The 13,620-nt window shown below is 47.4% G+C and overlaps 5 protein-coding genes across 12 annotated transcripts; 2 read left to right on the top strand and 3 right to left on the bottom strand.

The window, feature by feature from the left end:
* Positions 1-39: 39 nt before the first annotated feature.
* On the bottom strand, positions 40-913 carry H257_05060 (the record flags this gene model as incomplete). Of its 2 annotated transcripts, none has more annotated exons than XM_009829785.1 (3): positions 40-280; positions 356-512; positions 581-913. In XM_009829785.1, 3 exons carry the CDS (start codon positions 911-913, stop codon positions 129-131), a joined length of 642 nt encoding a protein of 213 aa, XP_009828087.1. In that variant the 3' UTR covers positions 40-128. The 2 variants fall into 2 exon arrangements, with proteins under 2 accessions (XP_009828087.1, XP_009828088.1); XM_009829786.1 differs by having other exon boundaries at positions 40-277.
* A 661-nt stretch (positions 914-1,574) lies between these two features.
* H257_05059 (hypothetical protein) lies at positions 1,575-6,160 on the top strand (the record flags this gene model as incomplete). Its single annotated transcript, XM_009829784.1, has 12 exons — positions 1,575-1,894; positions 1,957-2,275; positions 2,678-2,817; positions 2,927-3,042; positions 3,134-3,207; positions 3,405-3,578; positions 3,639-3,676; positions 3,763-3,844; positions 3,963-4,061; positions 4,961-5,144; positions 5,860-6,073; positions 6,124-6,160. 12 exons carry the CDS (start codon positions 1,575-1,577, stop codon positions 6,158-6,160), a joined length of 1,797 nt encoding a protein of 598 aa, XP_009828086.1.
* A 140-nt stretch (positions 6,161-6,300) lies between these two features.
* H257_05058 (hypothetical protein) lies at positions 6,301-7,337 on the bottom strand. 4 transcript variants are annotated; one of them, XM_009829782.1, is made up of 6 exons: positions 7,262-7,337; positions 7,005-7,207; positions 6,887-6,959; positions 6,756-6,832; positions 6,523-6,659; positions 6,301-6,473 (listed from the first exon to the last, which is right to left on the bottom strand). In XM_009829782.1, exons 1-6 carry the CDS (start codon positions 7,316-7,318, stop codon positions 6,430-6,432), a joined length of 591 nt encoding a protein of 196 aa, XP_009828084.1. In that variant the 5' UTR covers positions 7,319-7,337; the 3' UTR covers positions 6,301-6,429. The 4 variants fall into 4 exon arrangements, with proteins under 4 accessions (XP_009828084.1, XP_009828085.1, XP_009828082.1 ...); XM_009829783.1 differs by having other exon boundaries at positions 6,541-6,659; XM_009829780.1 differs by having other exon boundaries at positions 6,523-6,832; positions 7,262-7,335.
* Positions 7,338-7,426: 89 nt separating this feature from the next.
* On the top strand, positions 7,427-8,515 carry H257_05057 (hypothetical protein). Of its 3 annotated transcripts, XM_009829778.1 has the most exons (5): positions 7,427-7,532; positions 7,592-7,693; positions 7,755-7,853; positions 7,910-7,978; positions 8,031-8,515. In XM_009829778.1, exons 1-5 carry the CDS (start codon positions 7,440-7,442, stop codon positions 8,061-8,063), a joined length of 396 nt encoding a protein of 131 aa, XP_009828080.1. In that variant the 5' UTR covers positions 7,427-7,439; the 3' UTR covers positions 8,064-8,515. The 3 variants fall into 3 exon arrangements, with proteins under 3 accessions (XP_009828080.1, XP_009828079.1, XP_009828081.1); XM_009829777.1 differs by having other exon boundaries at positions 7,910-8,515; XM_009829779.1 differs by having other exon boundaries at positions 7,755-8,515.
* Positions 8,516-10,398: 1,883 nt separating this feature from the next.
* Positions 10,399-12,114, bottom strand: H257_05056 (the record flags this gene model as incomplete). Of its 2 annotated transcripts, XM_009829775.1 has the most annotated exons (4): positions 10,399-10,588; positions 10,656-10,997; positions 11,067-11,288; positions 11,374-12,114. In XM_009829775.1, the coding sequence occupies 4 exons, from the start codon at positions 12,112-12,114 to the stop codon at positions 10,460-10,462; spliced, it is 1,434 nt and encodes a 477-aa protein (XP_009828077.1). In that variant the 3' UTR covers positions 10,399-10,459. The 2 variants fall into 2 exon arrangements, with proteins under 2 accessions (XP_009828077.1, XP_009828078.1); XM_009829776.1 differs by having other exon boundaries at positions 10,399-10,997.
* Positions 12,115-13,620: the final 1,506 nt, after the last annotated feature.

Below are 13,620 nucleotides of genomic sequence, written 5' to 3'. Positions count from 1 at the left end.
TTGCAACTATCCGTATACTAACTAGTAATGATACATGTAGTGACCAATTCAATTGCAGGTTAATCGCTTCAGTGACTTGACACTTGGATATAATACACCTCTTGGGGTATAATAAACCTCTTGGGGGCTTAGGCTGTGGCCGACTCGGTGGGGGACGCGTGGAGGGGCAGCGCTTGCTCCGTGTCCTTTTTCGGCTTTGGCTCGCCCAATTCAATGGCCTTTTCCTCCTTGGCAAACGGCGTCGACTGCCACAGCTCTTCAAATTCCTCGGGGGTGCCTACTGGGTCAATCGTGTCAATCGTGTCAATCGTGTCAATCCACTACTACTATTACTACTGCTATTACTAGACCCTACCAGTCGAACACTTGACTTCGTGCGTGCCCTTGTCGCTGTACTGTTCCCGATTCCACTTGGACAGCATCTTACGCCCGTTCACGTCTCGCGCGTGCATGGCCTTCAACCGCCCCGTGGAATCTTCATAGCGACGGCGGACGCTCTCCACACGACGCCCCTGTTATCACCAGCCATCCATCATCACATCAACTAGCTATAGGGGGAGCTACAAACACAACAACGTACGTCGCTGTCAACGAGGTAGGCGCTGCTGTACGAGTAGTTGGCATAGGGCAACGTCGTCGTCGTGTCCTTGGCGGCTTCTTTCGTGGCTTTGCCCTCGTATTCGTCGGGAAAGTCCTGGAAAAACTCGCGCTCCTCCTTCTCCAACTGCTCCAAGTTCCACCCCCACGGGATCAGCTTGAGCGATTTCATGAGCTGGCGCTCCAACTTGTCGCCCTCGAGCAGCGACTGCTCCAACGCCGCGGCGGGGTGCCAGTTGGACGGACGCAAGAGGTCCCACACACCCCGGCGCGGCGCAAAGGCCTTGGCGGTTGAATGCACTGCTCGGCGAAACATACCAAAACTACAAGTGGCCACTGAATGGGGGATTCTCACGGTCGCTCCAACTGCCCTCGTCCCACCAATGAAATAATCTCGCCGTTGGAGCATATACAGCGTGGGAAAGGGCGGGGGTGGTGGATGCTGCTCAACTGTCTGGAATAGATTGGCAAATAAATTTATATTGCTAGGGTGTTTACTTTTGCGCTCTTGTGCCACTGCAACCATCATCGTCAAGTAACTTAGTTTATTTACTGTTAACCGATCGACCTTGGTGTAGCGGAAAGCGTTCTCGCATAAAGGAATTGGCTTTCACAGTCTACGTAAGTTTCGTTAACTTCAAAAAATATCTAATACGCAAAGTACATCAAATCAGGCTTTGGATTACGTTGTAATTGTACAGTACTTGAAGCCCCTCCTTGGTTTTTGTTCTCGAGTTTGTGAGAAATTTCGTCGCATCGGTTAGCGCTTGTAAATTGTAGGCCAATAGAAAATAGGATAGAAAAAGGAAGGTAAAAAAAATTCGAAAAGTATAAATATAATATTAAATTGATTATATATTTATGACCAATCAAAGGTTCGGTTTATCCGAAAAAGTGCAGAAAGTACGGATAACCAGGACGCGGCGTTTGATTGGCTTGTGCTGGCATTGGAATTGAACGATTCATTGTTCGGCACGATGATGATGCTTCAGCTGTCCCGGCACTCTGCCACCGCCATGTTGCGTCGAGGCGCGTTGGCGGCACGCTTTTCCAGCGAGAGCATGGTGACCAAGACCACCTTCTCAGGTCCAGGACTGTCCGAATTCATTCGCAACTCCAAGGAAGAGACGACGGCACCTGTCGTTGTCGAAGAAAGCACCATGAACATGCCGTCTCGAATCACAGAGTTGTCCGAGATCGAGACCACGGTCCCGAAATCCTTCCACATCGAAACGTATGGGTGTCAAATGAACTCGTCGGACTCTGAGATCGTCCGCGCCATTTTGCTCAAGCATGGGTACGTACTACTGTACTACGCCTCCCGTTATCTACCGTTTACGATGACGATGCGCGTCCTAGGTACATTGACCAACCGTCCAGTGACGACGCCGACGTCGTGCTTCTAAACACGTGCGCCATCCGCGAGAATGCCGAGTCCAAGATCTGGCGCCGCCTCGAAGTGTTCAAGCAGAACAAGCTCAAGGCGCGCAAGCAGAAAAAAGGCACGCCGACTCAAACGGTGGGCGTGCTGGGCTGCATGGCCGAGCGGCTCAAGTCCAAGCTGCTCGAGTCCGACAAGATGGTCGACCTCGTTGTGGGCCCCGACGCGTACCGGGACCTGCCCAACCTCCTCGGCATCCTCACTCAGGGCGCCCAAGACACGGCCGTCAACGTCCAAGTACGTGGTTCTTGTCTGGGAATATATATATATATATATATATATACGCAAATCTTCCAAAAGGGATACTATATATATATATATATATATATATATATATACATATGTCTCCCTTTTGGAAGATTTGCGTGGATGATGAATATTTATGTTCATACTATTTATACCAATTCAGTGATATTATTTATATCAGTACATTAATATTAACGTATTGATTCTATTTATTAATATTGATACATTGATTCTATTTATAATATTGATACATTTATTCTATTATAATAGTAGATTAGTATGAATACATTGATTTTATTTATATCAGTACATAAAACATATATGTATTATTTATATCAGTACATTGATAATTAATATATTTATATATGAACGTCTAATTTGAATGAATCGTAGCTATCGCTGGACGAAACGTATGCCGACATTGCACCCGTCCGGTCCGACGATTCGAACCCGGCGGCGTTTGTGTCGATCATGCGAGGATGCAACAACATGTGCTCGTACTGCATCGTGCCATTCACACGAGGCCGCGAGCGGTAAATATATATATTTTTTCCCAATATATAAAAAGGATAACGAACCATCATTTTGGGATATCGTCGTACTCTTTGAATATGGCTTGTTAACGACTTTGGTGGTGCATAGGTCCCGCGACGTCCATTCGATCGTGGACAACGTCAAGGTGTTGCGCGACCAAGGCGTGAAGGAAGTGATGCTCCTGGGCCAAAACGTCAACTCGTATCATGACAAGCACACCCAAGGTACGTTTCTTGGCTTTATGCATCACGTTGAACAGGAACGAGGTTGGATATGCGAGCAAGTATGTGACGAAGTCGGCTATCGTTTAAATAGGCGCACAAGACGAAGGTCGGGCGTACGTGTCGGCCAGTGGCTTCACCAACATGTATAAAGCTCGTGATGCCCTGGTACGACACCAAAAATATAAGCATCTTCGATTCATTCGTGTGCTAGTGGATGTACATATATCTATCTATTCAGTCTATCTTTCAATTAATTGTGAAACCACATATATATATATATATATATATATCAAGGGCATCCATTTTCTACGTTTCGTAATATTTATATATATATATCGTAATATATATATATTTTTCGACAGGGCTACCGTTTTGTGGACTTGCTGGACCGGGTGTCGGCCGTGGACCCAGAGATTCGCATCCGCTTCACGTCGCCCCATCCAAAGGACTTTCCCGACGACGTCCTCCACCTTGTGAACGACCGGCCCAACATTTGCAAAGCGATCCACATGCCCGTGCAGCACGGTCATTCCGACGTACGTCGTACATGTTTAAGATGACGAGCCTCATCCACACACAAAAATACATTGTCACAGGTCCTTGCGCGTATGCGACGAGGGTACACCCGCGAGGCGTACTTGAATTTGGTCGACAACATGCGGCAAGTTCATATCCTATTGCATGGACCAGTCCAATAACGATGAATGGTTTTGATATTAGATCGATCATCCCTGGCATTTCGCTCAGCTCGGACTTTATTGCGGGGTTCTGCGACGAAACCGACGATGAGCACGAGGCCACGGTAGGTACTACATATACATCATCAAGGCGACGATCCTCTTGCTATCTTTTGCTTGGTTCTGCTTTGTGCGAATTTCTTGGCATGCCTTGAAAATGTATTTACGGCTGCTCTGTCGTAGCTTTCGCTGATGCGCCACGTCGCATACGATCACGCGTTCATGTTTGCATATTCGATGCGCGCCAAGACACACGCGGCCCACCGCATGGAAGACAACATGGTATGGTCTTTCTTTGACCCAAAATTTGGCTGACTTTTGTGCTGAATCGCCAAATCTATCGATCAATTATTCTTTGTACTGATATATTTTGTATGTAAAACGTTGTCCTGTGGTGTTTGATATCACACTAATTGAAGTCACACACTAATTCGACGTTGATGATGGTTTCCTGAAATCTGATTGGCTAAATATGGCTGCCGATGAGATTCTTGTGTACATTTGATTGGTTGTGTAGATTGTTCATTCTCCATGTCGATTCTCCAGTTTAAAATGAACACAACGTGGTATTGTGGTATATTCGATACGAATTTCCAGACCCCGTCGATATCGAATCACAAATCGACGCTATTGGCTACTCCATTTTTGAGTGGATTTGATTGGCTCGAAAGGACATATATATTCAACCAATCACAACTCCAGTGTGATTCAATATTGGATGGACAAACCAGGCGAATTTTAAAAGTTTAAAGCGAATATTCACAATACTACTGTCAGACTCCTTTCAATGTCAAGTGTTGTATGACTGGGCGTAGTCTTATTGTCCTTGCAGTCCAAACAAATGTTTGCCGTTTGGGTTTGTATGGACCAAGTGCCGTGTATGCGTGGTTGTGCGTTTTCCTTCACAGGAATATAAGAGTCTTACATACTAAAATGCTGACTAGTAGGATTTCTCGTGCATATATTTATTTATTTATTTGTCATTGGGCTTTAGATGATATGCATGGTTGTTGTTAAGAGTGAATTTGATTGGCCATACTATGATATGAGAGTTTTGGATTGGTCGATCGATTTTTATTATTATGTGTCCATGTTTTGGTGCTGCGGCTGCTCATTTCCGATGGAGATATATGCACCCCAATCTCGATACTACAATTGAATCCTTTGATTGTGTTTATTAGGAGGAAGCAACCAAGTTGAGACGCCTGGCCCAAGTGATTGACACGTACAACACTGTCGTGACAGCCAAAAACAAGGTGGAGGACCAAGGCCGGCTGCATATTGTGCTGGTCCAAGGCACGAGCAAGCGATCGGCGCTCAACCTCACGGGCCTTACCGATACAAGCAAACGATGTGTCTTTGCTGGTATGATGAAGCTGAAATTTAGACTGGGCAGCTGATGCAAGAATCGATTTGTGTCAGATTTGAAGCCGCTTATGTAGTGTATGATATACACATTGGACGATGACCATTTTGACTGGGCCAAATTATGTGGGTCAAACTATCCTATGATTGGTTGAAATGTCTCGTTCGTGAAGTTTGATTGGCTAGGATATTCTCAAATACACTTTGTCCATTTCCTTTAGAAGTCGTCCATATTGGACCAGATTTGACAATATAGATCCTCATGTGTGGATAAATACAGTATATATCTCTGTTAACTGGTACTCTGGATTGAAATGTGAAATGAACACGTTCGAAACACGACGATTTTCAAATTAACTTGAAGCATACTTTGTTTCATATATATTCTGGTTTGGATAAAGGAAGATGATGGGTGGGGGAGGGTAGACATGATGATTGAATCATTATATTGTATACTCAAGGGTAGTATAATTCATCACCTTATGGTCACTATACTATAGTTGAAGTAAGTTTAATGTTTCATTTTGAAGTGAACATTTTTCATGTTGCGATGTGAAACTGCACTTGTGAAATCTTATATTTCTGCATTTCACATTGACTGGAAATTCTTTCAAATTGAACGGGAAATGGTGTAGGCGGTCTTTTTTCTTTAATATTATTGCTGTATTCGGGGTTTTTGTCAAAACGATGCAAAAATTGAATCGACGTTCGGTAGATATTCCTGTGGTCCCGGAGGCTTCGATGGCGTGGAACCCTAGTACGCTGGACTTTGTACCGACCGATAGCACGGGTCCAAAGGTGGCGCTGCAGCGGGGCGACTACGCGCTTGTCCGCGTACATGAAGCAGGGCGACACACCCTGCATGCTACGCCCATTGCTCGCACGACGCTGTCTGAGATGCATCGCTTGGCGCCAGTGGGACTGCTGGGGTATATATATATATATATATTCGATTTTTTGTCGTAATGTGACAATGTAGGGCGCGACCGCACAACTTGGCTGCTCTTATGCTCTGACCAATAACAACGAAAGCGTAGAACGACCATCGTCGTGATTTTTTAAAATCGGGAATGTATATAATACAACTACCACTCGGAGCTTATTTGGACGAGTGTTGAACGATGATCTACTATATACAGTATAACCAACCAGAGGCCACTACTATTAATAGTCGAATATCTGCCAATCCTACTAATTGGACCAAACGGATGCAAAATCGATTTGGCGAAATTGAAGAACCAAAAGTCCAAATTTGAGTGAAAAGCAGCATAATATGAGCTCGCGTTTAGGTTGACGACGCCGCGGTAACTGCGTCCACTACCATGGCCACTACACAGCATTTTAGGAGAGACATGCATCGGTGCGGAGATGGACGAACAAGTGCGAGTGAGTGTACCGTAGTCCGCCTTGATGTGGCCGTGGACGGAACTCGACAGCCATCGCGCCTGCCTGGCTTGCAGGTCCGAGACATTCCAGTATTCGAGGTGTTGGCCCAATCCCTTTTTTCGACCCGCTGTGCACTGCAGGTTAAGCAACCAAGATCCAGTAGTCGGTAGGTATATATATATAGAACTGACAAGCAGCAGCAAAAGCCTCTCGTCAAAAGGATATTCTCGCTCGTACATCGTCAGCACATTCTCCATCCACTCCATGAGTTCCACCACAAACAAGTGCTGGTCCACCACTGGCTACGCAAACCCCACCACCTTATGGATTACCTCCCAGAGACTACGTGATCTTACCAATTGATCCAATACATCCGCGCACGTGCTCATGGCTCGCTGCATGTTCTCCACACGGTCGAAGAAGCCTTGGCTACAGAAGTCTAAGTGCCAGGGGAATGTGTAGCTGGCTGCTCACATGACTTGGGCGATGTAGGTGCTCGTCTTCTCTAAGGATTCAAAGTGGCGTTGTTGTAGCAGCACACGCACGTTGTCCATGCTGTCCAACACGCCATACTTGGTCCCTTTCTCGCTCATCACATGTGGCAATCGCTCCGCAATATTCACGAGAGATGAGAATCCTTGCTGCCCCTGGCGTTCCAGGACCTTGCACGCTTCGATCTGCTCATGATAATAGTGATGGTGGCATGCCTACCATGGTCGGCTTGGCTATACCTCTTCCAGAAATGACTTGTGGAGCTTTACCACTTGCCGCTTCTGCTTGTCGCTCATGTTTGTTATTGTGCTTGGCCAACAAGTGAGGTTATCCGGATATAACATCTGATTGGACAGGGACCTATCCGGAAAACCCTGTAGAATGAAACCGCCGTAACCGGCTATTGACAGTGAACGCATGGAGATATGGACGGCTTCACGGAACGGCAATGTCGACGCCGTGAAAGACCTGCTGGACGAAAGCAATGCAAATGTGCACAAAGTGCGATGGGTACAGTAGGCATATTACCTGTGATTTTGTGCTCTCGTGACCAGAATTGCAACCTCTAGTCGGGAGTCACGGCACTACATCGAGCCTGTGAAGGTGGGCACGTCGCCACCATTGAAGTCTTGCTCGATCGAGGAGCAAACATCAATGCTAGGAGCACATGGGTACGTCGATGTAGATTGAGATTGACCTTATCTACTAGTGCATACAATACTCCTACACCAGGGTTGGTATTCGCCATTGCACGTGGCCTGTCGCTATGGCCAAGAAGCCACCGTCAAGTACTTGCTAGTACGCGGCGCTGACTGGTCCATAAAAGACAAGGTATGGTCGAGAGAACAATCTCCCCGCACTATTTATTATGTAAACACTTACTTTAGCGCAAGTTGACGCCATTCAAATATGCTGTGCGGGCGGGGCATGCTTCCATGGCCCATCGCATCGATGAGGTTGATATCGACATGACGTGGCACGTTATACACCCAACACGGCGATTCGTAGTGGAATGCAGCGCGGTTAAAAGGTCCAAATTAACCGTCCAGGTCCAGGGCATACTCGGACATGACTTCCGTGTGTGACGCTTCGACGCTGGGTTGGGAGGATGAAGAGGGCGTCTTGCGCAGTTTCTGAAGGAGCAGCACCAGACAGACAACGATCACACACAGGACTAAGCACGCTGCCATCATGGCCACGGCACGGCTAGATAGCGAAGCTCGGATCTCTAGTTGTCGAATGAGCATAACGTCGTTATAGAGTCATACGCTCATGCGATCTGTATGTACCTCCCAAATCAACCCTTCGTACTTCGGGCAAGTGGTCAACGGATGGGCCGATGGCTGCATAGACGACGTCGGGTAGTAGCCATGCCAAACCAGCTAGAAATAGCGGAAATGTGGTGGCGAAGGCATGTGTCATCGAATATATACACCGCTCAAGAATGACGCAACGCTCGGGTTTAGAAGAAATGACCTAGTCGAATCTCGAACAAATTTCGATTTGTTACGATAAAACAACCATATTTCTTTGCGATGGTACTGGAACGTTTTACATAGAACGAACGTGAACGTTCTCTTTACGTTTCGTCTTGTCGTGTGGTTGAAAACCCCATTGAAAAACTGAACGGAGTCGACATACTTCGAGGTAGTATGTACTAATATGTGACAGGGTGGGTCGGGTTGGTTGAAACTATTTTCAAAAGTCTTTCGTTTCACCACACTCGCCACCACATGATGGTGGTTAAACCAGGCAAACAAATCCCGGTGGTTGAGCAGTGCAGAGGACCCTTGAGGCTGGCACTCGTTAGGTGGCCCAACGCTCGACCCTGATGGGACGCCTCGGCAGTCATGTAGACCACAATCACCAGCATGACTCCCCCCAGAGGGGGCGGGGGGGTTCTTTGATCGATGCTTGGCCAGCAACGCAGCCGCAGTCCCGTCCATTCGAAACGGGGGTCGAGGGTCCACTGGTACTTTTCTTAACGTTGAATTTGGTTTTTAGATGATCAGTAGCAATGTGTCTTTAGCGACATCTACCAACTGATATTGGTTGTATACTCCATCCATCAGCACCTTCAAACGCTGTCGCATGTACGCCATGGTCAGAGTACGCTGACTCTCCTTACTTGTGTCTGGGATCCATCGATACCTCGCAACTGATGTGTCAATCTGTTCATCAAAATCGATTCAATTGCCCCTTAAGGTGCGGTGGCGGCTATACAAAGTATTCGAGGTCGGATAGCGAGTTAGCAGTCTGTTTTTGGCTCGCTTGACAAAGGCTTCATGCCCGGCCGATATACTAATAATCACTTCTTTCAAATCGTCAGAGCTCTGCATCTCCACAGCAGCTTCGGTGCTGACCTCTTCAACTGCTGAAAGCTCGACGAACACGTGGAAAGTTCTGGGGGGTGATGGCGGCGACTACTCTCCAAACTGCTCTTGGTCATCCATGGTCCAAAACGGTCGCGTCACTTCGAATTCAGTGCTGGCACCATCCCGTAAAAAGACATCGACATCGCAGCCGTCCTGCAGCCACTCGCCATGCTTCCTACTCGTCAACTTTGCTCGGTGAACCTTGAAGTGACTCATCATGCACGATAACCACCTTCAGATCGTACACTTCCGTGCTACATGCGATCTTGACGGGAAACATAATTCCTTCGCTATGCACTTGAAGATACACTAGATAGTTTGCATTTGACAATAATAATGACGTAAAACCTGTTAGAATTCCCGAAATGTGGTTAGAGCGCTCTAAACAACCAAACAACACCACCGAGTTGCAAAAAGTCCCGACATTTTGCACTATAAACCGAGTCAACAAAAATCGAGTGGTGGTTTGGTTGGCCCGAAGACTGCGTTGGACTTGATTGTGGCATCGGTGGCAGAGCTATTTACCTGTAAGACAAAGGAGTGGATTCATGCCTTTCGTAGTTCAGTTGAATGACTTTGAAATGAAAACTGACCTCGGATCCTTCTTCCATCCCGCGCGCGATGGATCATTTCAAGGAATAATATGTGAGATTTTAGTACAAATCAACGGCCTGTGAACCGATACTAGTGTCACAAATCTCGCACTGCCGAGCAGAACATATCACTAAGATAGAGCTCAAATCAACATCACTCGAAGGCGAATGCTCCCATCGACTACTCACAGCCATCATATCGAACGTATCGGACATCGACGTCCTGTAATGTTCACTACTATTAGTGGTAGTGGCAGAAACAGAGGGAGCGTGAATGAAACAGGGGCCTTGGACGGGGTGCGTGGGAAGTGGCCGCGTATTTCGAACCAAGACGATATTCACACGCAAGTTTTGACTTTTCACTTTACTTCAGCCAAGTACATGGCAATATGCACTATGTAAGAAACCTTATGACAACAACGATTGATTTTGATAATTTCCCCATATCTAGCACATTGATCCTGCCATATTACGCCGTGTGATTGAGAAATGCCGTGAAAATCGCCAGGGCGGTGCGCGGCTGGTCTTGAGGCACCATGTGTCCAGCGTTGAACACTCGATAAAACACCAATAGGTCGTGCGCTCGTCGTTCCCCCACCTACGCAGCCGTACCCCATGCATTGCATTCTCCATCACGAAATCACGGTTAAGGTTGGCTGGTTTACCTGCACATGGTCGATGAAATGCGGTTGTAGAGGTGCACTTTTGTAGCCATGGGCGCCGTGCCAGTGCAGATGCTCGGGCCAGGCTTGGACGCCGCGCCAGTTGCACTGCAGATCGGCGTCGCCTGCCACGAGCACCACGGGCACTTTGGCGTTTAAGACTGTGTCCACATACGGGGCGTAGTTGGTCGCAATGTCTGTGGCAAAGTCAGTCATGACGTTGCCGTTCGACACGGAATACGACGGATGGTACGGGTGGACGCCGAGACGAGTTTGTACTCGAGCCTGGCTCAGAAACGCATCGATGGCAGTCATCTTGGCCGAGCACGACGAGACGTTGCAATCCTATACACGTGTTGCTTTGATGAGACCTACTGTAGGATATGACGGCGGGGGGGGGGTAGGTCATTGAACCTGTCGAATATCCAGCGAGTCGCGAGTGGTGTACTCGTTCACTTGCGATTGGAGGGCAATAAAGGCAAGGGTCGCGTTGGGGCAGACACTCGAGTCGTGTTGGCACGTCCGAGCCAAGTCCACCGCCGTTGTTTGCATGGTTTTGACAACCGAAAGCTGGTCATTGGGAACCAACGTCACGTTGTACGCGTTCTCAAATACCATGTCCAGTTCATGTTGGGCCTACGAGAATATATAGAGGTTCAGTAAACAGTCATGTGCAACGACATGGACGAATATGACACAAATCGTAAGACAAAAGTACAACCTGCACTTGCACGTTTGTGAGCCCGTTGACAATCAAAATGCCTTGCAAATTCAGCGCCTCAGACGATGGTTTGACGGCGTTTCCTTGGAGAATGGTGTGGGCGATCCCTGGAATGTAATGCCCAGCGTAGCTTTCGCCCGTGAGGTACAAGCGCCGGCGGTGCAACTCTGGATGTTGCGCCAGAAAATTCTCGAGAAAAGTGTGCACGTTCGGCCCCACTTGCGATGGGGGGGTGGGGGGGCCCTGGGAAAAGCCGACGTTGGCAGGCTGGTCGAGCCAAATGACGTTGGCGTGCGCATTCCACGCATGGGGATTGTCCTTGAGGGTCAACGTGTCCGGATCCAGCAGACACGGGCCGTTTTCAGCCAACAACCCAATTAGACTCGACGCCCCAGGGCCCCCGTTGAGCCACAATACGAGGGGATCCTTAGTTGGGTTGTCGCGAGACTCAAAGTACCAGTAAAAGTACTTGGTCGCGTTGGTGACTTGCAAGTACCCCGACAACTGCCGCACCGAGGCGTCGCAAAGGGGTTCTACCCTTGTGGACGAGAGGGAGGGCGTGGCAAACACGGTTGCTTGGGCCGTGAAGCCGACCCCAATGCACCCCGCCAAGGCCAAAAGAAGCGACCACCACGGCCATTTGGAGCGCTCTCGAATGTCCACGGCATCACCGTGCGGGGCATGCAGTGGCAGCGCTTGGTAGGATGTGGTTTGCTGGGGCTGGCGTAAGTGGGCATCCATGGGAAAAGTGGAATTTCAAACTAAGCTCGTCATTATGCAAAGTTGTGAAAAACGTATGCATGGACAGTGAGCAGCACCAAATCGGCAGTCAATCCATCGACCAATCCAAACCCAGATCACTAATCAAGTGGCCAATCAAATCCACTCTTCGACCATTTCACTATTGAATTAGTATGTGACTTTAATTAGTGTTGCACATAAAGTTACAAAATTCAGTGTAACGTTGACGTCAGTAGTATCGATACTTCCTCTGTCCCAGCGACACCAAAACTTCATTTTCTGACCAAATTTAATGAATCCTACCATATCTGAAAGATAATTAAAATATGAAGGTATTGCCTATTGGCTGCAACGCGAAAAACAACCAATTTCGTGCTGTAAATCGGGCATCAGAAAAAAATACAAAATAATGGAGGTTTATTATTGAATTATTCTGGGGCCTTGGTTGTTTTGGCCACCTGTGGTGGGTGTTGCATGGAATGGAGGGCAGATATAACTACCGCTTGAAGCTGCAATCCCTGGAAAAGTACCGTAAGTGACGCATTGGAACTCTATGCATGAATCTCACCAACCGCGTTTGATTTCTCGGGGTTCTTCACCGTGAACTCGACGCGCCAGCGGCGTGTGTTCATTGTGCCGAAGTCATCATGTTGTGGCCGTAAAATTTTGTTTTTGTAACAACTCCAGCCAATGATAGCATTGTATTTTTCAGATTAGCCAATCATATTCAAGTAAAGTGTCCACACTAATATGGAACAAATACATTTTGCATATGTCCGCAGTAATAATTTGGAACAGAGGAAGTACTAAGTAAAGCAGAGGAAGTTTCAGAATGCGCTTGACCAAATTGAATCAGTCATGTCTGGCCGTCAAGATGGATTGTACGAGGTGCCTCTTGTTGAGGCGATGGGTTGGACTCAAGATGCGTGGAGGTCTATGTCGCAGGCGACAGTGACGAACTGCTGGGCTAGGACTGGCATTCTTGACGATGACCTGTCCAGGTTTAGTGAATTGATGGGTGGATTGGTGGTTGACAGTGGTGTTTATTGTTAGTTGGTCGTTGAAGTTTTATATATTGCGTCATATTATCAAACGTCTCCGTTTCGATACGACTCCCTCCGTGTCACAATAAGTGCGCGACTCAGAAAAATAAAGTATACCTCCTCGTATAAAAATACAAAACACTCCAAGATCCTATAACGATATGCATTTATAAAGGTGTAACGATACAACTGTCCAATCATAACAATCAAAATGCATGTCTCAGGACCAATCACGCGTCGTACCGTGGCCTGGTGGCAGTTGTACTTGGCTGCGAGTGTTTGACTGAGGCCATTGGGAAGCCTGACCAAGTAGCTGCTGTTGCTGTGCAGCAGCACTTCACGGAGTATGGCCTCGCGCTCGCTGTTCGTCACGTTGCGCTATTTGACGGTCATTCCTGAATGTTTGTCATTATGAGTGTTTGTTTTATATAAAGTATTTTATTGATGTATTGAAATCATCACA

This window comes from Aphanomyces astaci (genome assembly GCF_000520075.1).
Source record: "Aphanomyces astaci strain APO3 unplaced genomic scaffold supercont1.9, whole genome shotgun sequence".
Taxonomy (NCBI): domain Eukaryota; phylum Oomycota; class Saprolegniomycetes; order Saprolegniales; family Verrucalvaceae; genus Aphanomyces; species Aphanomyces astaci.
Note: the sequence above shows the minus strand (reverse complement) of the source record. Positions and strands in the feature narration are given on the sequence as shown.

Excerpts from the sequence above, each read along its gene's own strand:
- H257_05058 (XM_009829780.1), bottom strand. The coding sequence starts at position 7,318 with ATGAGCGACAAGCAGAAGCGGCAAGTGGTAAAGCTCCACAAGTCATTT. Across the intron at positions 6,960-7,004 it reads ACCTACATCGCCCAAGTCAT|CCAAGGCTTCTTCGACCGTG; the intron begins GTGAGCAGCCAG and ends AGACTTCTGTAG. Across the intron at positions 6,474-6,522 it reads CGGTACACTCACTCGCACTT|TGGCCATGGTAGTGGACGCA; the intron begins GTTCGTCCATCT and ends AATGCTGTGTAG.
- H257_05057 (XM_009829777.1), top strand. The coding sequence starts at position 7,440 with ATGGAGATATGGACGGCTTCACGGAACGGCAATGTCGACGCCGTGAAA. Across the intron at positions 7,533-7,591 it reads ATGTGCACAAAGTGCGATGG|TCGGGAGTCACGGCACTACA; the intron begins GTACAGTAGGCA and ends TGCAACCTCTAG. Across the intron at positions 7,694-7,754 it reads TCAATGCTAGGAGCACATGG|GGTTGGTATTCGCCATTGCA; the intron begins GTACGTCGATGT and ends CTCCTACACCAG.